Source organism: Halichoerus grypus, chromosome 11, assembly GCF_964656455.1.
Source record: "Halichoerus grypus chromosome 11, mHalGry1.hap1.1, whole genome shotgun sequence".
NCBI lineage: Eukaryota > Metazoa > Chordata > Mammalia > Carnivora > Phocidae > Halichoerus > Halichoerus grypus.
In genome coordinates, this window is record NC_135722.1 from 54412987 (window position 1) to 54437026 (window position 24040).

The 24040-nt window shown below is 47.3% G+C and overlaps 1 protein-coding gene and 1 long non-coding RNA gene across 2 annotated transcripts in view; both read left to right on the forward strand.

Moving 5' to 3' along the window:
- LOC144379449 (uncharacterized) overlaps positions 1 to 24040 on the forward strand; it is a 707761-nt gene that overhangs the window by 188345 nt on the left and 495376 nt on the right. The window lies entirely within an intron of this gene.
- The window catches only part of DGAT2 (diacylglycerol O-acyltransferase 2), a 31217-nt gene continuing 30273 nt past the window's right edge, over positions 23097 to 24040 (forward strand). The window contains exon 1 of the mRNA XM_036082831.2: positions 23097 to 23385. Coding sequence (XP_035938724.1) covers positions 23346 to 23385 — 40 coding nt within the window. The 5' untranslated portion in view covers positions 23097 to 23345. The remainder of the gene's footprint in view (positions 23386 to 24040) is intronic.

Here is a 24040-nt window from a genome sequence, read left to right on the forward strand (position 1 = left end):
GGAGAGATGCTTCTTCCAGGGCACTGAGCCAATGACTGATCCAGATGGGGCAGAAAGGCTTGACCACTTCAGCCCAGATCAGGACAGCTCCGATGTCATTTCTGTTCAGCTTCTCCCTCTGCCCAATTCGGCTGCCTTCCCTCCCTTCTGTAGGTGTTGACCCCAAGGGCTCTCCCTAATAAACATCCCACAGGCTAAATGCGCTTTCAGAATCCACTTCCTGGAGAACCTAACCCGTGACATCATGCATACATGAAGAGTTAAATCTCAATATAAGGCTCAGAGAGATTAACTAACCTGTCAAAAGTCACACAGTTTTTAAATGGTTTTTAGGTTTTTGGAGTCAGGATTTAAACTCAGATCCGAGGGCAAAGCCAGTGCTCTTTGCCTTAGGAGTGAGACCTCTTGACTACCAGCTTGGGAAACAAAGGAAAGGATCAGAAAAATTGTATTTAAGTTGTGAAACTTAAAGTAACTCTATTCAAAACGGTACACCACTTTGGAAGACATTTTGGCATTTCTTAAATAAAGTTAAATAAAGGCTTACTGTACAGCACAGCAATCATGCTCCCAGCTATTTACCCAACTGATTTGAAAATAAGTCCACACAAAAACCTGCACATCAATGTTTACAGCAGCTTTCTTCATAATCAGCAAAAACTGGAAGCAACCAAGATATCCTTCAGAAGGTGAATAGATAAACACACCGTGGTACCTTCAGGACTGTGGAATACTACTCTGAAATAAAGAATGAGCTATTAATTCACGCAACAACATGGATGAATCTAAGATGCATTTTGTTAAGTGAAAGAAGCTAGAGTAAAAAGGCTATTTGATTCCATTCATATGATATTCTGGAAAATGATAAAATAGAGGAATGGAAAGCTGATCAGCAGTTGCCAGGGTTTTAGAAAGGGCGAGCCTTTGACCAAGAGAAGCATAGGGAATTCTTTAGGTTGGTGGAATGAGTCTGGATGGTATTGGACTGGCATATAAATGACACTATGCATTTGTCAAGACCTACAAAGAGTGAACCTTAATGTATAGAAAACACCAGGTATATCCAAATGGAGTGACCTTCTACAAGATAACCTGTCTAGTACTCCTCCAAAGTGAGTCATCAAAAAAACCAGGCAAGTTTGAGAAACTGTCACAGACCAGAGGAAGCTAAGAACACATGACAACTACATGTATTGTGGTATCTTGGATGGGACCCCAGAACAGATAAAGATCATTAGGAAAAACCAGTGGAATTTATTTTTTTTTAAGATTTTATTTATTTATTTGACAGAGAGAGAGACAGCGAGAGAGGGAACACAAGCAGGGGGAGTGGGAGAGAGAGAAGCAGGCTTCCCGCTGAGCAGAATGCCTGAAACACGGGGCTCCATCCCAGGACCCTGGGATCATGACCTGAGCCGAAGGCAGATGCTTAACCGACTGAGCCACCCAGGCGCCCCCAAACCAGTGAAATTTAAATAAAGTTGTGGATTTTAACTAAAACTAATGTTGGCTCTTCAGTTGTGACAAATGTACCACAGTAAAGTAAGATGCTAACAGTCACGGAACCTGGGGGAGGGGTATGTAAGTACTTTCTACACTGTCTTTGCAACTATTCTGTAAATCTAAAGTTATTCTAAGATTTAAAAGTTTATTTTAATTTAAATAATTAATTTGGAAAAATCGCTGTGGGATGCCTTATTAGTTTTCCAAGGCTGCTATAACAAATCACCACAAACTTGGTCACTTGAAACAACAGAAATGTACTCTCTCACATTTCTGGAAGCCAGACATCTGAAATCAGCTGCACTGGTGTCAGTTTCAGAGGGTTCATAAGGCTGTGCTCCCTCTGGGAGAGTCTGTTTCCTTGTCTTTTCCAGCTTCTAGAACTGTATAAATTCCTTAGCTCCTGGGCTCTTCTTCCATCTCCAAACCAATCTTCCTCTATTCATTGTCATATCACCTTCTGCCTCTATATCTCTGCGTCTTTCTTATAAGGATACATGTGATTATATTTAGGGCCCCTCCAGATAATCTAGGATAATCTTCTCATCTCAGGATCCATAATTTAATCATATCTGCAAAGACCCTTTTTTTTTTTTTTTTCCATGTAAGGTAATATTCACAGGTTCTAGGGACTAGGACCAGGGTATCTTTCAGGGGGCCAAATTTTAGCCTATTTGAGATGCCAAGCAAATTATGGATTCTCTCCAAGCCTCAGGTTCCTCATCCAGAAGTGATGTATAAATGTATGTAAATGAGGAGGCCTGATCTGCCACCAGACTGCTCCGGGCAGGAGGCAGGAGCCTGAAGGGCGTCCTGTCCCTGGCAGAAGAGTCCTGACATTACTCCTTCCCCGTGGGCCCCGCCCACCCAATTAGTGGGGTCCACGGCCAGGACGTGGTGGTTTAGGGAAAGGAAACCCAGCCGGGAGTCCTAAGACTTGGGTCCAAATCTCAACTGTCAGCAACTTGCAGTGTGACCTCACACAAGTCACTTTCCGTATCTAGGATATAGTGCGACTCCATGAAACATGTGGACCTTAGTCCTGCCCTAGGAGAGGTCTGGAGAGGGACATCCGTCCCTCCTGCCCTGAGATGTTATGATTACAGATGTTCATACTGCCTATTGGCTGAAGGATCTCGGTCCCTCCCAGTAACAAGGGTACCTTTTAACTGGAAGCAATGGCCCCCTCTCATAGGAGCGGCTTTCATGGGGAGGTTGAGGCTCTGTGATTTGTTGGGTGGAGGAGGGGACAGAGGAGACTCCTTCGTTTCTCACTTGCTTCTACCCGGGCCCCATGAGTCTAGACCAGGGGTCAACAAACTACAGTCTGTGTTTAAATAACCCATGAGCTGAGAGTGATTTTTACCGATGAACATTTGCAATCAATTTGATGGTAAGAAACACTGACTTTGAGCCCCACCTAAGTGAAATGTCATCCTCCAAAAAAAATTCCATTCTTCTCATTAGTAGACCTGCATTACAAAAAAACTGCTCTATTATTTACTTTGAATGTTTTCAATTAAAATTTTGTGGAAATTTGTTTCCTCTCCTTTCCTCTCTTTGTCTCCTACATAATTTCCTTGATTTTCCTCTTGACCTGCAAAGCTTCTACCAGCCCCCACTCAATCAGTTGCCCTATGTTCCATCTCAGATCTGTCTTAAGCCATCCCCAGATTCACCTTGCCCTTTGGAGCCCGAAAGATCTTCACAGGGTAGCTCTGACACAATCATTGCCCCTGGCTAAATTTCCCCATGGCTCCTCCTTGCCCTCTGGATGCCTCCTGGGCCTGGCTCATAGCAGGAGCAAGGCTCCTGCCTTCCTTCTGACCTACTCATACCCTCCTCCAGCCTTGCTGAACTTCTCCCTAGGGGCACCTTGCTTCCCCCAGTGCCAGCATTTTGCACAAGCTGTTGCCTCTGCCTAAAATGCCTTTTGCCCTACTCCCTTCCACCCATATCCAATTCCTCTTGATCTTTGAAGAGTCGTTTTAGACATCATCTCCCTCAGAAAACCCTCCCCGATCCCACTTCCTCCAGGCTGTTAAGTGTCTCCTCTGGGCTTCCTCAAAAGTTTCCTTCCAGCCCAGCACAGATCACACTTTTTAAATGCCTGTGACCTCCACGAGACTGGGAGCCCCTCAGAGCTGGGGTCAGTCTGATTCTGCGCTGATGGCCGTGCTTGTCAATGGCAATGCTCCTGCTGGTTGCAGCCACTTGAGGAGGAAGCGGGCTGCATGTCAGGAGCCCCAGTTAATTTCCTTCCCTGGACCACAGATCACCACCCGTACAAGAGGGGCAGGAGGCCTCTGACCTACTGATGGACAAAGGCCTGGGTCAAGGTGGGAGTGGAAACTTGGGGGGACAAGGAGGGGGCAGGGGAGGCAGCAGCTAAGTTTCCAGACACTTTTATCAGTCCTCTACAAGTAACCCATTCAGACACGAGCCTGGGGTCTAGGACTGGTGTGATCCGGGCCATTGTAGCCAAAGGTCAGTCTTTAGTAGCCAGCTGCAACTGACCTGGCTCTGGGCCCTCCCCATCCCCCTCCCTTGTCCTCCCCTGAAAGCCAGAAATAGAAAGGACCTGACTGGCCATGCTTCCAGTGCAAGCTCAGGAATATGTGTGCAGAAGTGAGTGTGAGTGTCTACGGATATGTCTCTGCAAGAGTAGCCATGTATGGGGGCGCCTGGGTGGCTCAGCTGGTTAAGCATCTGCCTTCAGCTCAGGTCATGATCTCAGGGTCCTGGGATCGAGTCCCGCATCAGGCTCCCTGCTCAGTGGGGAATCTGCTTCTCCCTCTCCCTCTGCCACTCCCCCTGCTTGTGTTCTCTCTTGCTCTCTCTCTCTCAAATAAACAAAATCTTTAAAAAAAAAAAAAAGAGTAGCCTTGTATATACACAGGCTGGTGTGAAAGTGTGTATACACCTGTGTGTGAGTCTACTGTGCATGTCCATGTGCCTCAGTGCCTTGGCTTCCGTGCACACCCACGCAGGTGCATTCCTGTGCCCATGTGTCTGAGTGTGCAGGACTGTGCGCATGGGTAAAGGCGGGAGTTGAGAGGGTCGTCAAGCCCCCTTAGCCCTGACAGTCTGTGACATCTGGTCCTTTGAGGCTCCCTGGTACCCTCCAGCCTCGTGCCAAAGCGCCCGCTCGAGCAACAGGCTTCAGGCTCTCGGTCTATTGGCGCCCTCACCCCTTTTTTCTCATCCATCTGATGCTGTTGGGAAAGACCCAGGATCTGAAATATTAGGATGAATCCTGAAGGCGGTGCCAGGGCCACTGTCAGCACTCCACTGATCCCTTTGATCATTGCCATGGGCCCCAGTCCATGTTCCTGTCAACTTCTCCTTCTAACCACCTGCCCTGCAACTCTCTCGGGCTCGCCTGGGACTACTCTTCCCCACGTGCACAGGATGGTAAACAGCTGGCCGCTCATACCTCCCCTGCTGCCCTGCCCCACCCGAGGTGACCCTTGGCCCAGACCAATCAGTGAAAGCCCAGCTGCCTCGCTCTAAGCTGGGGCACCCTCGGGGGGCATTTTCACAGGACCCAGTCATGCTTGCTCCGAGTTTAGAATCACACCCTGTTTAGGGGCACCTGGGTGGCTCAGTCAGTTAAGTGACTGCCTTCGGCTCAGGTCATGATCCCAGGGTCCTGGGATCGAGCCCCGCATCGGGCTCCCTGTTCAGTGGGAAGCCTGCTTCTCCCTCTCCCACTCCCCCTGCTTGTGTTCCCTCTCTCGCTGTGTCTCTCTCTGTCAAATAAATAAACAAAATCTTTAAAAATAATAAATAAAATATTAAAAAAAAAAGAATCACACCCTATTTAGCTTCTTTGCCTTCCTTGGCCTACTGCCCCAACCCCCTCTCCAGTTTCTCCAGTGGGCATTTCCTCAATAAACCAGTCTCACAGGGGCTCCTCTTCTCAAGCTCGGCTTTTAAGGAGGCCGACCTAAAACAGGGAGAGGGGCTTAGAAACCACTTAGCCCAACTCTCTCCCCCACCCTGCTGAACAAGGGTGTTGAGACCCGGAGAGGGGACGTGTGTCTCTAGAGGCTGAACTCCTGCCCTTCGTCTCCGCAGCCCCACCTCGACGCCACCCTCCCCACCTCCCCTTCGGGCCCCAGGCCCTCTCTGCAACACGGCCAACAGCCCCGGGTTAGGAAGGTTTCTTTGGCCTGCTTTGGTACCCCATTCCTGAGAGTGTCCCCTTAAACCCTCATCTCTTCTTGGAAAAGAAAGTACCCAGAGTCGGAAAGCAGGAAAACAGAAATCTTCCAAGTGGAAGCCAGCCAGGCAGAAACCGCTCTGCCAACCCCACTCACCGCCCTTAGGATGCACAGCTAGGAGGCAGATCCCCGGGGTCCCAGTGGACGAAATCTAGACCTTCTCGTTCTCAGGTGAGGCCTCATTTGGTAGAAGGGCACCATCCTGGGTATCGGAAGACCTGGATCCCAAGGGCAGCTCTGCCAATGTCTGGCTGAGTGACCCTAAGGCGGTCAGCTGACTCTAAGGGACCCCATTTCCCCATCTGTGGAAGGCCAGCTGTGGAGCATGGAGAATTATGGCATTCAGAGCACAGGATTCAAGCCTCAAACCTGCTTCTTATGCTCATGGCACACTGAATGAGCCAGCTGCTTACCCCGTGTGTGCCTCAGTTTCCTCAGTTGTCACTGGGGAGGACTGCAAGACTGGCCTCACGATTGGTTGTGAGAATTAAAGAGGTTCACACACGGAGAGCACTTGGCAGGTGCCCAGCACACAGCGAGGTTTGGGTAGCTGAGGGCTATTTGTGCTCCTGTTATGTGCCATCCCAGGGTTGTCGAACTGGCTGGACCACTGGCTGTGGCCATATTGACTTGAGACAACTTCTAGCCTTTGTCAAAGCCAGAGGACGAGGCACCAAGGGGACACCATGTGGTGAAGGGAGAGTTGAAAGGGCTTCCCTCCTCCCTGTCCCACCTGCCTGACCTCTAATTCCTCCCCTGGCTTCAGGAGGAAGCCCGCAGTGCCCCTGGGAGCTCCAGGCCGGGGCTGGGTGCCCACTGGGTCCTCACAATGGGTGGGCTAATCCAGGGTAAGGATGTGAGTCTGTAGCCTGACAGGCTCTGCTGAAGGGCACAGCCCAACTGCATTTCCTTTCCATTTGGTGAAATGGATAGAAATAATGCAGGCTTAATCTTGTTTTGTTTCTTCGGGCTAGAAAATGTATTTTTGTCAATTTTCTTTTCAAAATTTTTAAACGATGGTGAAATATAAGTAACATAAAATTTACCATCTTAACTTTTTTTTTTTTTTTTTACTTAAAACACAGACATTTATTCTCTCACAGTTCTGGAAGCCAGAAGTCCAAAGTCAAGTTGTCCACAGTGTTGGTTCCTCCTGAAGGCTCTGAGGGAGCCATCTTAACCATTTTAAAGTGTATGGTTCAGTGGCATTAAACATGTTCACGTTGTTGCAATGATCACCAACATCCATTCCCAGAACTCTTTCATCTTCTAAAACGGAAACGCTCTATCCATTAAACAGTAACTTCCCATTCTCCCCTCCCCCCTTGTCTTTGTTTGTTTGTTTGTTTGAATCTGTGCAAGACTTGGGTTTGGTGGTATGAACCCTTTAACAAATATTTATTAGTGGTTTCCGGTGTTCCCCGGCACTGTGCTGGGCCTGAAACATGGAAGGGACTCAAGGCTCATCCCCGGCCCTGAAGGGTTAGGATTCCATAAGCCTGAATAAAAATGGAAGAGAATTTTTTTCATGTCTTCATTCAACAGAACTCTTATGACCCAGTCAGGCCCATGGGGCAGGAAGCTGCAAAGGAGGATACCCAATCCCCAGCCTGGGGATGCTGTTGTCTGGCGCTGGGGACAAGGAGCAGCTCCAACTACCACCCTTCCAGACTTCCCTACTCAGGCCTCTCTGCTTTCAATGGATCCTACCCGCCCTTCCACAGAGGGAGGAACAACCTGCAGGGAAAATGCATGGGAGCAGGCCCCCACTGCCTGGAGTTCACGGAAAAGCACCAAGTCTGGATCCTGGGTTCCGGCCCACCTCTATCTTAATCTCCCTGGGTGACTTTGGCCTAATCCCTCTTTGGATCTCACTCTGCTGACTATCAAATTGGGATCAACGATCCCTGACACACACCTCCAAAGAAGCCCTTGTCACAGCTAAATGAGATCAGGAATATGAGTGAATTTTGATGATTCAAGTGCTCTGTGAACATGAGGGCTCTGATTCCCCATCTTCTGCGATTTGTAATTCAGAGAAATAGGCATCATGATGTCTGTGGGCTGACAGCTCCAAAGCTATCCCTTGATTCCCTCCCTCCCCTGCTCCCTGACACAGATTCAACTAGTTCCAGCCTGTCAGTTTAATCTGCACTCTACAGAAGGATGTTGGTGCTCAGAGTTGGCCAGGGTCTGAGCAAAGGTCACACAACAAATGGAGGCCTGCCCTCCCCTTCCCAGGGGAGTCATTTTATTACCTGGCCTACCTGGCAGATCCTCTTATCAAAATAAATGAATAAATACTTCATATATCACAAATAGTCAGTAGTAGAAAGAACCTTGGAGATCATCAAGAGGAATAGTAATGTTAATAACAATGCTACTTTTAGTATGATACTACTACTGCTACTACTATTACTACTACTGCTACTACTATTACTACTACTGCTACTACTATTACTACTACTGCTACTACTATTACTACTACTGGTACTACTATTACTACTACTACTACTGGTACTACTATTACTACTACGGGTACTACTATTACTACTGCTGCTACTACTAATGATGATAGTACCTAATGTTATATGCCAGGCATCATAGAGAGACATGGGTTTTATTATCATCCACATTGGATAGATAAGGTAACTGAGGCAGAGAGCCATTGAGTAACTCACCTTGGCCGGGGGTGGGGGTCACTCTGCTGTATGGTGTGAGGCTGGGATTCAACTCCAGGCAGTCTGGTCTGCAGCCCCCACCCTTACCCCTCTTCTGTGGGACTGCATTGCACAGGTGGGGAGAATGAGGGGATTTGTTCAAGGCCACGCCTGAGGGGTAAGTACTTGCCCCTCAGGCCCTGACATACAGTCCCTGTAGACAGCAAGAAGGAGTCCTCCTGAAGCACCGTTCTGCTTCTGCTCCAATTCATGCCTGGAGCTCTTTGACTTGGAGTTCATATAGCAAGTCCTCCAAGACAGCACACATAAATGCTGTTACCTCTGGCAGGATACAGAAGAAAGGTGGCTAGCTGCTATATAAGTAGATAAGAAGAAATCAGATAAACTCATAATGAATCTTAAAGATCTAGTGTGGCCCAGCATGTCAGTTGAAAAGGGCGGTTCAGACTGACTTGCAAGTTCTTCTCCACAGGCCTCCACCCAACACTTGCAAGAAAGATTCCGTGAGGCACTTGAGAGAACTGCCCTCTGTGGCTTTGGGCAGTTAAAAAAAACCTCAATCCCTTGTTCCGACTCCCTTCTGACCAAGCAAAAGCCTAAACCTCTAGGGAAGGGACAGAAATCATTTTGTTCCCAGAGTCAAGGTAAAAATACATTGCCTCTGGGCAAAGAGTAGAAGCAAAATTCATCTGACTCTTGGAGGAGGGGTAGGAAAAACCTTCTTGCTGCCCCTAGGATACAGGCCAAGATCCACTGGTTTTAAAGAAAAGATAGAAAAACTTGTCTCCCCTGGAAGACAGACAGGAAATGTCTCTAGCCTAGGATCCTGCAATGATACCAAGCAGAGGTGGGCTACCACTGGCATTTCCCCTACAAGACCAACCGCAGATATAAGGCAACAGATAGTTGCCATGGGGAAGAGGCTCAGGAATGCTGAGATAACCCTCCCCTCCCCCCAAGACCAAGGTGTACAGGGCCTCCTCAAGACCCAGCTGAACCTGCATAATAGAGAACTCACTGAACCCACTGTGACCCTAGCATAGAGTAACAAGCCAACAACAGTGTACCACTCAGGGATACAAGAGCATGGAGAGAGTTGCCCCCCCCTCCAAGGCACAGGGACTATGGGAAACTGGGAAAGCCTTCATCCACATTTTTAAATTTGTGTTTGAAAGGTCACTATAAAGAAACTGAATAGTCAACCCAAAGAATGGGAAAAAATATTCACAAAGCATATATCTGATAAGAGACTGGTATCCGTAATATATAATATCTATAAAGAACTCTTACAGCTCAATAAGAAGATAACACAATTAAAGGACTAAGGGCAAAGGATGTGAATAGACATTTCTCCAGAGAAGAATAGAGGTGGCCAACAAGCATGTGGAAAGATGCTCGATATCCCTAGTCATCAGGAAAATGCAAATTAAAACCACAGTGAGGTACCCCTTCACACCCCCTAGAAAGGCTAAAATCAAGTAGTCAGAAAATAACAAGTGTTGGTGAGGATGTAGAGAGATTGGAGCCCTCAAATACTACTGGTGGGGATGGAAGATAGTCCAGGCACTCTGCAAAACAGTCTGGTGGTTCTTCAGAAAGTTAAACAGAGTTATCATTGGACTCAGCAGTTTCACTCCTAGGTATAGACCAAGAGAAAGGAAAGCATGTTTATGCAAAAATTTGTACATGCAGTACTCATACAACGGAATATTATTTGACTATAAAAAATACCGACACCGGCACAAGGACTGTCTCAATCCATTCAGGCTGCACAACAAAATACTACAGACTGGCTAACTTATAAACAGCAAGTTTCTTTCTCACAGTTCTGGAGGCCGGTCCAAGATTAGGGTGTCAGTGTTGATTGGGTTCCGGTGAGAGCCTCCTTCCAGGTTGCAGACCAATGGCTTCTCGCTGTGTCCTCACATGGTAGAAGGGAGCAGCTAGTTCTCTGGGGTCTCTTTTATAAGGACATTAATCCCAATGAGGGCTCCACCCTCATAACTTAATCACCTCCCCCAAATTCCACCTACTACCATCACCTTGGGCATTAGGTTTTTAATATAAGAATTTTGGAGAAACACAAACACTTTATCTTTAGCAAGGATGATCCTTGAAAACATGCTAAGTGAACGAAGCCAAACAGGAAGGATCCCATATTACATGGTTCCACTTATATGAAATGTCCAGAAGAGGCAAATATATAGAGATAGAAAATAGAGGAATGGTTGCTTAGGGTTGGGAGGGATGGGGGATTGGGGAGTGAGAGCTGAAGGGTGGAGGGTTTCTTTTTAAAAAAAATTAATTGTGGTAAAATACACATAACATAAAATTTACCATTGTAACCATTTTATTTATTTATTATTATTTTTTTTTTAGAGAAGGGGTGGCAAAGGGAGAGGAAGAGAGAGAATCTTAAGCAGGGTCCACAACCAGCATGGAGCCCGACGTGGGCTCAATCTCACGACCCTGAGGTCATGACCTGAGCCAAAAATCAAGAGTCAGACGCTTAAATGACTGAGCCACCCATGTGCCCCCCATTATAGCCATTTTAAAGTCTATTATTTAGTGGCATTAAGTACATCCACAGTATTGCATAACCAACACCACTATCTAGTTCCCAGAACTTTTTCATGCCCCAAACAGAAACTCTGTGCCTATTCTCCCTTCCCTCCAGTTGCCCTGGCAACTACAGGGTTTTGTCCCTTTTTATATAATATTTCATTTTTTCTCTGGCTGCCCTTAACATTTACTTTCTATTTTTGGTTTTCGGTAGTTGATCTGTGTATCCAGGTGTGTATGGGCTTTATATTTGTCCTGCTTGAGATTCTCTGGAATTCTTGCACCTGTGATTTGTTATCTTTCATTAAATTTGCAAAAGACTCAGCCATTATCTCTCTGAATATTTTCTCTTCCTTCCTCTCTCTCCTTTTTCTTTCTGAGACTCCAATTATATGCATCTTTTGACCTTCTGATATGTCCCAGAGTTCTTGGATGCTGTGTTCTGCCCTGCCTACCCACATTCTTTTTTCTCGTTATGTTTCATTTTGGATAATTTCCACTGCCCTAGATTCAAGTTCACTGGTTCTTTCCTGGTTGTTTCCAGTTTGATTCCGCTCTGCCTACATGTGCTCCCTCTCTCTATCTCTCTGTCAAATAAATAAATAAATAATCTTTTTTAAAAAAAGTTTTATTTATTTTACAGAAAGGGAGAGAGGGAGTGCGAGCAGGTGGGGGGGGGGCAGAGGGAGAAGGAGAGAAGCAGACTCTGTGCTGACCCTGGAGCCCAATGTGGGGCTCAATCCCACGACCCAGAGATCATGACCTGAGCAGAAACCAAATGTCCAACACTCAACCGACTGAGTCACACAGGTGACCCCGATTCTTCTTTTTTATAGTGTTGTCTCTGTGCTAAAACCCCCCATCTGTTTCTACAGGTTGCCTCTTGTCTCCTTTTGATCCTCCACTTAATAATCAGTTATGTTAAAGTCTCTGAGAGACGACATTGTCTGTAGACCTGCACAACAAGCAACGTTGAAGGAAATTCTTTAGGTGGAGTGCATTCGACAGCAGGTGGAAACCTGGATTTACATAATGAAGACTGAAGGAAATTGTAAAACAAACAACAAAAAAAGAAGGTAAATACAAAAAGCTTTATTCTTATTTTTAGTCACTTTAAAAGATAATTGATTATCCAAAGCAAAAAGAGTCACAAATATAGAATTTATAACATCTGTAGAAATAAAGTGTATAACAAAAATAGCACACAGAATAGGAGCGAGGAAATGGAAGTATACTATTATAAGTCTCGTTCGCCTGTACACGAAATGGTACATTATTCTTCAAAGGTAAACTCTGATTAAGTTCAAGATGTATATTGTGAACCCCAAATCGACCACTAAAAACTTTTTAAAGTGGTATAATCAATAACTCAGTAGTAGAATTTAAAGGAATTTTAATAAAATACTAAATTAATCCAAAATAAGGCTTGAAAAGAGAAAAAAGGATAGAGGATTAGATCTCAAAAATAGAAAACTAGTGGGGTGCCTGGGTGGCTCAGTCATTAAGCGTCTGCCTTCGGCTCTGGTCATGATCCCAGGGTCCTGGGATCGAGCCCTGCATCGGGCTCCCTGCTCAGTGGGAAGCCTGCTTCTCCCTCTCCCACTCCCCCTGCTTGTGTTCCCTCTCTCACTGTGTCTTTCTCTGTCAAATAAATAAAATCTTAAAAAAAAAAAATAGAAAACTAGTAAGGTGGTACATTTAAATCCAGCCATATCGATGATTATATAAATGGTGAATGATCTTGTTAAACACCCAATTAAAAGGCAGAGATTGTCAAACGGGTTTTTTGTTTATTTTTTTTAAGACTCAATTATATGCTGTCTATAAGAACCTCACTCTTATTTATTATTTTAAGAACCTCACTTCACTGATTTATTTTTGAGGGTAGGTGACACACACTGTTGCTGGAGTTTCAGGCATACCACATAGTGATTGGACACGTTTATACATTATGCTGTGCTCCCCACAAACGTAGCTGCCACCTGTCCCCATACATCACTATTACAATATCACTGACTATATTCCTTATGCTGTGCCTTTTATTCCCATGACTTATTCACTCCATAACTGGAAGCCGGTATCTCCCACTCCCCTTCACCCATTTTGCCCATCTTCCCACCCCTCTGGCAACCATGTTTGTTCTTTGAATCTATAGCTCTGATTCTGCTTTTTGTTATTTATTCTTTTTTTTTTTTTTTTTTTAGATTCTACATCTGAGTGAAATCATATGGCATTTGGCTTTCTCAGTCTGACTTATTTTACACCCTTTATAACACCCTTTAAGTCAATCCATGTTGTTGCAAATGGCATGATTTCATCCTGTTTTATGACTGGGTAATAGTCCATTGTTTATGTATACCACATCTTCCTTATCCATTTGTTTATTGGTGGACACTTAGGTTGCTTCCATATCTTGGCTACTGTTAATGCTGCAATAAACATAGGGTTGCACGTATCTTTTCAAATTAGTGTTTTCATATTCTTCGGGTAAATACCCAGTAGTGCAATGATAGTATTTTTATTTTTAATTTTTGAGGAACCTCCATACTGTTTTCCACAGTGGCTATATCAATTTACATTCCCACCAACAGTATACACGGGTTCCTTTTTCTCCACATCCTCACCAACACTGGTTATTTCTTTCTTTTTTATTTTAACCATTCTGACAGGTGGAAGATGATATCTTATTGTGGTTTTGATTTGCATTCCCCTGATGATGAGTGATGTTGGGCATCTTTTCAAGTGTCTGTTGACCATCTGTATGGTAAGGACTTCACTTTAAATATAAAAACATATAGGTTAAAAAGGGATGGAATAAGTTACACCATGCAAACACTAATCAAACACTAATCAAAAGAAAGTTGGTGGCTATATTAATATCGGGCAAAGTAGATTTCAGAACAAGGAATATTACCAGAAATAGTGATATTATATAACGATGAAGGGGCCAATTTGTCAAGAAAACATAATAATCCTAAATAAATAGAGCCTAATAACAGATCTTCAAAATACATGAAGCAAAACCTGATAGAATTGTAAGAAAAAAATAGATAAATCCACAATTATAGTTGGAGACTTCAAATTTCCTCTCTCCATTCAGTAACTAATAGAACAAATAGACAGAAAATCACAAGGATTTAGAAAACCCAAATAACAATATCAAACAACTTGACCTGACCTTTACAGAACACTCTACAAAGCATCAGCAGAATAAACACTCATTTCCAGTGTACCTTAAAGATTTGGGGGGAGAAAAAGAGATTTGCCAAGACAGACCATACTACCATATTCTGCTCCTGAAAAAAACCTCAACACCTTAAAAGAATTGAAATCACATGAAGTATGTTTTCTACTAAAAATGGAATCCAATTATTAATCAATAACAAAAAGATATCTGAAAAAATCCCCAAATATTTGGAAACAACACACTTCTAAATAAACAATGGATCAAGAAGAAAGTACAAAGGAAATTTTAAAATATTTTGAACTGAATGGAAATGAAAACACAACATATCAAAATGTATGGGATGTAGCTAGAGTAGTTCATAAAGGGAAATTTATAGCATTAAATACTTATGTTAGAAAACAAGAAAGGCTTGGAATGAATAATCTAAGCTTAAGAAAAATTTATATTCAAAGCAAGCCAAAGGAAGGAAATAATAAAGATAAGAGCAGAAATAATGAAATTGAAAACAGAGAAAATATCTGAAACCAAAGATTGTTATTGGAAAAATAAATAAGATCAATAAACCTCTAGTCAAACTGGTCAAGAGAAAAAGATAAAGAAAAAATTGCCAATATTAGGAATGGAAAAGAGACATCACTACAGATCCTGTAAATATTAAAAGGACAATGAGTGAATATTATGAACAACTGTGTGCCAGCGTATTTGATATCTCAGTTGAGATGTCCTAATGGAGGGGTCTCGGAGTAACCAAGCCATTTCTACCCCCATCTGTGCCTGGCATAATATGGAGGCTTGTGTAGACAAGAAGGGAATTTCAGACCACAGAATGTCCAAACTGCTGTAGAGAACAATCCTCCAGGCTCAAAGCATTAGCCTGGCAGAGGCCACACTGGGCTAGCTGCCCTGGTTCAAATTCCCCTGAATTTATTTTCAGGCCTGAACCTCTTTCTCAACACCAGGTACACAAGAAGTGACAACCATGACTGGATTCTGGGGATTGCCCAATGGCAGTGCTGGAAAACCCCCAGATTTTGTCTAACCTTCCTGCCCAAGCCACCTCCACAGCACCATCCCAATACAGGACCGAAGGGGTAGCTCAGCTTCTCTCTTTCTCCCTCTCTCCCTTCCTCCCTTTGCCCCTTCCATGCAGGCCCAGGTGAATTAGAACAAGTGAGGGCTTTGGCATCAGATTAGTTAGGATACCAGACTCAGCCCTTTTTCTCACTATCATCTCTCTAAGCCTCAGTTTCTTCATTTTTATTTTAAGCTTGTTGTGAACTCATATCTCCAGGGTTCTGAAGGTTGCATATCCAGTGTTATACACAAGGTCAAGGCTAAATTCATTTCAATCTCTGGTCTCTTCACTAAAAGGCCCCTTCCCTGAAAACTCCAATGAGGACTGTACTGCCTCTTGTCAATTTGACCTTGAATTTCAAAAGTTCCAGGAGGGTTGGGACTGGGTCTGATTTCTCCTCACCATTATATCTCTAGTACCTGCACAGGTCTGGCAAAGAGTATGTACGTGATAAGTGTATTGAATGAGTGAATAAATGAACAAATGAATGATGACAAAGGACTGGGTGACATGAGATGTAATACAGAATCCCACACTGTATTTTCCAGGTCCCAAGAGTGCATATGATTGCAGAAGCAGGGAGTGGGCAATGAAATGAATAAGATCCAGTCCTTACCCTTGAGGAAGTTAATACATTTTTTTCTGATGTCTTCACTCTACCAGGTCTCATGCTAGGTGCTGGGATCTTTGAATCAGCTTTGTCTTTGCCTACAGTCAGATGGGAGGGGGAGGAATCTAGACAGATAAATTATACAAAGTGTTTCTCCAAAATGTAGGCTTCTCCAAACTATGTACTTCTCCAAGCTGTGAACTTCCAGAAGGCAGGACCCTGCCCTATATACTCCATATTCCTAGCCCAGGTCCCAGTGTTAAAGTTCAAGTGAAAGTTAAACAAAAAAAACCAACCACCACAACAACAACAAAAAGTGTGTTTGGTTGTAGAGAAGGCTTCTTGGAGGAAGATGTATAAAGATAGGAAGGATGGGCAGGGTGTAGAAAAGGAGACACTTTTCTTTTTTTTTTTTTAAAGATTTTATTTATTTATTTGACAGAGAGAGACACAGCGAGAGAGGGAACACAAGCAGGGGGGGGTGGGAGAGGGAGAAGCAGGCTTCCTGCCGAGCAGGGAGCCCAATGCGGGGCTCAATCCCCTGGGATCATGACCTGAGCCGAAGGCAGACACTTAACGACTGAGCCACCCAGGCACCCCGAAAAGGAGACACTTTTCAGTTCAAGAAGGGAGAAGGGCACCTCAGTTCAAGAGCACAGTGTGAGCAAAGATCCAGAGGGGGAAAGCACATTCAAGGACACAGCAAGTGACCTGATGTGACCAGAGAGCTGAATCCATATCAGAGAAAGGCATGGAGGAAGGCTGGAGAGAGTAGTAGGGGCAGGATCACATAAGGCCTTGAATGCCATGTTAAGGAGCTTGGGCCTCGTCCTAAAGCTATGGGAGCCACAGGTGAGAATGGTTGGATTGCGTGTTCCAAAGATCATTCTGGAGGTCAGCGTGGAGCACAAGGATGGAGACAGGGGACCAGTGAAGAGGCTAGCATAGCTGTCCCTGTAAAGGAAGGTGGCATGGCCCAGCAGAGATGGAGAGCACTTTGTTGTGCTTATTGAGGGTGGAGGTATCTGTGTGTATGTTTCTAGATATTCTTCCATAGAGGGTCCGCCTGATCAAAAATTTCAACCCTACTCCGTTTCACAATCCAGCATACCCAAAGCCTGGGGGAGGCCAAAGATACTAAAGAAAGAGGTTGAAACACATCTATCCAGTGCCTTACTTTATATTTCTTATAAGGAGAGATTCAACAGTCTTCTGCAGGCTTTTAGGTTGGTTATCTTACCTAAATCTAATGTTAGTCTTGGTTATCTCATATAAAATATTTGTTTTCCTGCCCTTCTTTGTGTCTCCTTCATGCCTTGTGTCAAAATCCTTGTACAGGTTGCTGATTAAAAACACTCCACAAGGCCAGGCTGGGAATGGAGCCTAGAGTCACCAGGACCCCTCACTCTAGGATGAGCTTCGGTTTGAGACAGCTCTTCCCCCCTAGCAGGGCCCATGAATGCCTGCTGGTCACCCTGCACACTCAAGAACTACGCCGAGCACCACGCGCCTGCACCTAGGCCAGTTTGGGAATCTAGTAAGGCCATCGGAAAGGGAACTGGTGCTTTAATACCACTCCCTCTGTAGGTGACTCAGCAACAGCTCCTGCTAACCAATGCTTCCTTCTCTCAAGGGACACCAAATAGCTTTTTAAAATAAGCAGTTTATTCCGTTGACCTGAGAAAGGGCCAGGATTTTGCAGCTACTATAAAGCCTAGGCTCTGGAACCAGACTACCTTGGTTTAAATCCTGGCTCTGCCACTTCTTAGCTGTGTGGCCCTGGACAATTTTTTTTTTTTAACCCCTTGGTGCCTAAATTTCTTCATCTGTAAAATGGGGCTAATTATAGTAGTGTTTACTCCGTAGGGCTGTCATGAGGCTGAAACAAATCCACACATGTAAAGTAGCTAGAATAGTAACTGGTGGTGAGTAAATGCTCATTCAAGTTTAGCACTGGTTACTAGCTGCTGTAGTTCATGAAACCTGCCTCTTGCCTTTTTGGAAAAACCTAAACCGCTCTAGCCCCGCTCCAGTCTCCCAGTGCTTCTCCAGCTGAACACGATCCTCACACACATTTCTAGTCTCCTTTGACTGGGCCTCTGCTTCTTTCAGGACCCTTGGTTGCGCTGAGGTGCCTGTTTGTTTTCTCTAGTGCCCTCTGGTTTCACTGGTTTCTCTGGGTATTTCACTCTCCCCTCCTCCACTATGTTCGCTCATAGGCTTTCGGACAGGTTGCCCCATTTCCAGGTAAACCTGTCCTCCCAATTCTTAGTGTCAATCATAATACTTCTATTGATAACTATATGCTAGGCTCTGTGCTGGGCACTTTATGTTCATTATTTTAGTCCTTACAATCCTAGGAAGGAGGTACTTTTATTCCAATTTGGATGGAGCACAGGGAAACTGGGGCCCAAACACAGTAAGCGACATTAACAGGTGGCAAGGTTAGGGCTTATTCAGTTTGGGGGTCGCGTCAGGGTCTAGGTGCATATGGAATAGGAGATGTGCCTTGTCCAGGTAGACTTTTTTTTTTAAAGATTTTATTTATTTATTTGACACAGAGAGAGAGAGAGAGAGCACAAGTAGGCAGAGCGGCAGGCAGAGGGAGAGGAAGAAGCAGGCTCCCCACCGAGCAGGGAGCCCGATGCAGGGCTCGATCCCAGGACCCTGGGATCATGACCTGAGCTGAAGGCAGCCGCTTAACCGGCTGAGCCACCCAGGCGCCCCTATCCAGGTAGATTTATTATAGTTACTATAAAAATGATCCATTAGTGGACCTGCTCAGTGAGATGGATGTGACCAGGTCCCAGCTCTCTAAGGGCTGCACTTTGCTCCTGGTGCGGGGAACATGAGCCTTGCCACCCTCAGTGGGTCGAGTCCCCTGTCCCAGCACTTACTACTCTGCACTGAGTTTCCAGCTGCGTTCCCAGAGCCCTGGAGACTGGAGTGTGGGGGCGGCCCCCGTCATCTGTTGTCACCTCATGGGCTTCTGAACAAGGCTGGATTTGAAGAAAAGGTTGCACTGCTAAAGAAAGCTGAGAAAACAACTGCTGAATAGTAATGGTCTTTTTAAAAACATAATTGAGAAGAACCATGAGAGACAATGGACTCTGAAAAACAAACTGAGGGTTCTAGAGGGGAGGGGGGTGGGAGGATGGGTTAGCCTGGTGATGGGTATTGAGGAGGGCGCGTTCTGCATGGAGCACTGGGTGTTATGCACAAACAATGAATCATGGAACACTATATCCAAAACTAATGATGTAATGTATGGGGATTAACATAACAATAAAAAAAAAAGAAAATTAGGTAACCCCCCCAAAAAAATAAAAAAATAAAAAAAATAAAAACATAATTGAGATACAACATTAGTTTCAGGTGTACAAGATGATCTGCTGTATGTATATGTTGCAAAACGATCACCACAGTAAGTCCAGTTAACATACATCCTCACATATAGTCATGGTTTTGTTTTTGTTTTTGTTTGAACATGTCTGCTTTTTCCCTCAGCATGCAGGCTCCTGGAGAGCAGGGATGGCATCCTGGGCCAGCACTGGGCTAGGAGGGTCTCAGCAAAGGTGGGCCAGACAGAATGCACCAGGAGCTCTCTGTGCAACATAAGGTTTGCCCCCCTTTCCTGCAGGGTGACGGTCTTAGGGGAAATTGAGTAAGAACCTTGCAGACAAAATGATGCAAGGGGACCTTTCAGTACACATTGCAACAGAGCATTCTAAAATGGGGCTGGGGTTGTGCTGATGGCTTGTTCCCAAGGGTCTCAGCCCTGCTCCTCTCCAGCTGGCCAGACCTGTCACATAAGATACGGCCAAAGGCTACTACCCAGCCCCCCCAATGCCTGGCCTTAGAGCTGGGAGGTTTGAAACCTGAAGTCATCTTCAATCACCCCTGTGGGCCTTCGGCCCTATGTCCATGTCACCAAAACCTGGAAATTCTAAGACCTCAGCTTTTCTTCAACCTTCCCTTCTTACCTTTGGCTCTGCTATCACTTTAGTGCAGGTTGTGTAATCCTCATCTCTCCGTTCTCTCCCTCCCTTCCCTTCGTCCATCCAGTATTACCCAAATCCCTCCTGTGGGCCAGGCCCAGCATTGGGCACTGGGACCCAGAGAGCCCTCTGATTCCACCTTTACCCTCACGTAGCCTCTCCTGGGCAGGATAGCTTTGTAAACATTAAGAGTACAGGTGCTCTGAAAGAGAGAAGCCAGAGATCTGATGGGCACACAGAGCTGAGAGAGGGTCCTCCTAGGGGCCATGTGCTGCGTACCTTCCATTTATCCTCCTAGGCCCACTCTCTACCTTTCTCTATCCTGCTCACTTCCTGAATTTTCTGTATGGACTGCATTATTGGGCTTCCTTACCCTCTGGCCAATGGGAAGCCCGGCAGAAGACTGGAGGGAGGGACAGAGTGTGACTCTGCCAGGTCACCATGGTTGGTCTGTTCCCCTCTGCTTGGCTTCCTCCCTTTGGACCTTCAGGCCGCATCCCCCCAGTGTTACTAGCCTTGGAGTACTGCACCATCCCTTGAGTTTTCTCTATATCCTGCCTATATTTTTGCAAAGTTTTTGTATTAAAATTGCCTCAAGTTACCCAATTCCAGAGATGTCTCCCACAGGGACCCTGGCTGATACAGGCCATAGGTAATCAGGAAGGATGCTATGGAGGTGACAGCTGAACGTGTTCTTGTTTGGACAATGATCTTTCTAGAGCACAAAACTGATCATATGTCACCCCTGCTAATACCCTTTATAGCTCCCCATTGCTCTGAGGATAAAGTCCAGACCCCTTAGCCTGGTACCTAAGACTGTGCACCATCTGGCTCTTGATGACCAAGCAGCATGTGGTAAAGTCACTCAGAAGGAGGACACTTGGGGGCTTGGAGGGAAGGGAAGCAGTACCAGTAAGGGTGCCAAGCAAATTCCTGGATGAGGAAGGAGGAGGTAGGTGAGCTTCTGGACCACAAGGCCATGCCAGGCTCTCCTGACTCACCCTTTGAGTGAGCTGAGCGTTGGGAATGAGTTTGACCCAGACAAGCCCTGGCTTGGGCATGAGAACTGGTTCAAATCCCAGCCTCACCACTGACATCTGGCAAGCTCTTTGACTCTCTGAACCTCAGTCTTCCCAACTACAAAATGGGAATAATCTCTCAGGGCTATGGGGGGGGGGGGGAGTTTAAAGGAGGGAATGAATGGGAATTTGCTCTTGTCAAGTAGTTCCAGTATTGGGGCCTGTTCCTCTCCCCAACCTTGTAAGTCAGGGAAAGCACATGGGTTGAAAGTTCAGGAAGGCTTGAATGTCAATCCCAGCTTTACTACTTCCTCACTTTGTAATCCTGGACAAATCACTTTGCCTCTCTGTACCTCACTTGCAAAGTGTGGTGATGATCACCCCTTGCAGGGCAGCCGTGAGGATTGGGTACGTGCACACAGAATAGAGCCTGGCATAGAGCAGGGTACTTGGTTAATGTTTATGTTTGCTTTTTGCCCTGGGCCTCTCTTAAGACAAGTGTCCTCTCTGCCTTGCGGGCTGGCCACGTGCAGTAGAAGGGCCAAGGCTGCTGTCACGGTAAGGAGTCTCAGGTGTGCAAGTGTCCAACCCCCACAAACTATAAAGCAGCACCCATAATTCCCAATAGCAACACAACACTGGTGACTGGGGGGGGGGTGGGACATGCCATCCTTGGTGAAGCCCACCCCGGTCAACTCCTGCTTGGCAGCTTGACTTGGCCTCTCTATCCCTGGTTTGGTCAAAGCACCCAGGGGCTGGATAGGGAGAAGATAAAGAAAATGTGACTCAGGTCCCAGAGCCATCCTGCTCACATACCTGCAGGAGGAACAGGGCAGACCATTAAAGACGGGAATGTAGGGATGTTGGGAGGCGTGGGGAGGGGGCCAGGAGAAGTCAGTGCCTGGTGTGAGTCCCCCCTGCTCTCCTCATGCAGGAGACCACAGTCCCAGGACAAAGAAAGCTGCCACGTATGTGTGAAGGGTCAAACTGAAGCCACATGTTATTGCCCTATTCCCCAAGCCCCACCTCCCTACCACCAACCCACCTGCTCTTTCTAACCCTCCAATCTAATCAAGATGCCCTGCTCTTCACACCCCTCCTTTGGTCCATCCCCCAGAGGATGAAGTCCAAGTTTCGCAGCAGGATTACAAGGCCCTTCAGATCTGGTCCCTGTCCATCTGTGCAGCCTTGTTCTCTACTCCTCCCCTGCCTGCATCCCTCTTCCAGCCACTCCAGGGTGCTCTGGGGTCTCACCTCCAGGGCTTCACCCATGCTGTGGCCTCTGCCTGAATGCCCTTCTCCTTCCTCTCAGCCTAGCGGAAAGGTACTGATCATCCCCCGTCCAGTGGCAAATGCCATCTCCTCTTAACCTTCCCAGTTTAAGACATCATGTCTGTCCTGCCTTGCGCCCACAGACTCCATCTGCAAAACCGCTCATCAATGGGCAAGGAACATAATTTTGAAAAATGTGCCTGGCACTATGCTAGGCTTTTTTTGTATCTTAGCTCATTTAGTTCTCAAAGCATTTCACAAAAATGATTATTATTATTCCCATTTTACAGATAGGGAAACTGAGGTTCAAGGAAGGCAGGGCCAGAATCAGACTCCAGCTCTGAGTGCAAAGCTGCTGTGCATAAACCCCTCCGGGAAGTGCGTCCAGCCCCAGCCGAGGCAGGGGCCTCTCTCCTCTGATTCCTGTCCCAGCACTGCCAACAGCATCTGCGTGTGGCTGTCTCCGGCGTCCCGGACCCTCACCCCTCAACCACGTGAGCACCCCAGGGCAGGGACTGGGCTGGCTGAGCTGGGTCCGCAGCACCCCGCAGTGTAGAGGTGCTCTGTGGGCGCCCTTGATAAGCAGATGGAAAGGTAGAGGCAGCTTGGGAGCCCAGGCCTACTCTAACGAATCCCGGCACCAGCGAGCCCAGGCGGGACCTTAGCATCTTAGCCAAGCGCAGGCCCCGCCGCGGGCAGACGCACCCGCTAAGGCGCTCGGCCGGCTGCACCTGCTCGGCGTCCGGGCCCAGGAGCCGCGGGTCCCCGCCGGGCAGCGGCCGAGGGCGCGGGGGAGCAGCGGCCCGGCCCCGGCGCGCGTCCCGCGGGGAGCCCCGGAGCCCGCGCCCGCCCGCCCCGCCCGCGCCGCCCGGCGCTCGGGCTCCCGCGGGGGACGAGGGGCGGGCGGGGTGGAACGGCCGGCCCCGCCCCAGCCCGCGTCGGGCCGCCCGGTTGTGAGGTGATAAAGCGCCGCGCTCCGAGCGCCGAGCGCAGTGGCCGCCGCCGACGGCCCGCTTTCGGCTGCTGCTCGCGCCGCGACGGGCGGTGCGCCTCCAGCTCCCCGCGCCGTAGCCGCCCCAGCGTCGGCGCCGTTCCCCGCCTCCCCCGGCGCCCGAGCTCGGCGCGAAGCCCTGGCCCCGGCGGCCGGGGCATGGGCCAGGGGCGCGGGGCGAGCCGGCTTCCCGCGGGGCCGTGAGCTGCAGCGGCTTCAGCATGAAGACCCTCATAGCCGCCTACTCCGGGGTCCTGCGAGGTGAGCGGGGGCCCGGGCCGCCCCGCTGGGGGTGGGGGGCGGCGGTGGGCCGGGGGTCGGGGTGGGGGGTTCTGCAGGGCCTCCGCGGCTTTCATCCCGGGGCTGGGAAGCCGCAGGAGGGTTTTCGGGAAAGGACGTGACAGGGCTCTAAGGCAGGCAGGAGTGTGTTCTGACAACGAGGGTACGAGGGTACGTTGCTGGAGGACTGGCCAGCGTGCAGGGTGAGGTCCCAAGCCCTTTCTTTTCTTTTCCGAAAGCGTGCCCCACGCCGCGCATCTAGGTCTGGGAAGAGGGAAGGATCCTGGGGAGCTCGGCAGATGCAGCAGCGTCGTAGTCAAGGCTGAGTTCATGCTCCACTCGGGCACCTGATCCGTTTTTGTCACCTCTGTTACATCGCTTTCCTTCCCCCAGCTTGTTTTCCCCATCTGTGAGATGAGGTTGATATTTAACAAGCCCTCCCCAACCCAGAGCAAGGGGGGGGGGGTGGCCCCTGGCAGTTCCCTCCCCTCTCTTCTCACCAGGTGGAGCCAAGCCCTGAGAGACTGATGGGGCAGAGTGGCAGGGTTTTGCAATCCCCTGAAACAGCCACCAGCCAGGGAACGTGCCTGGCTGGGACAGGTGTGCCCACACTGTACTCTGCCCTCCTCCCATCCTG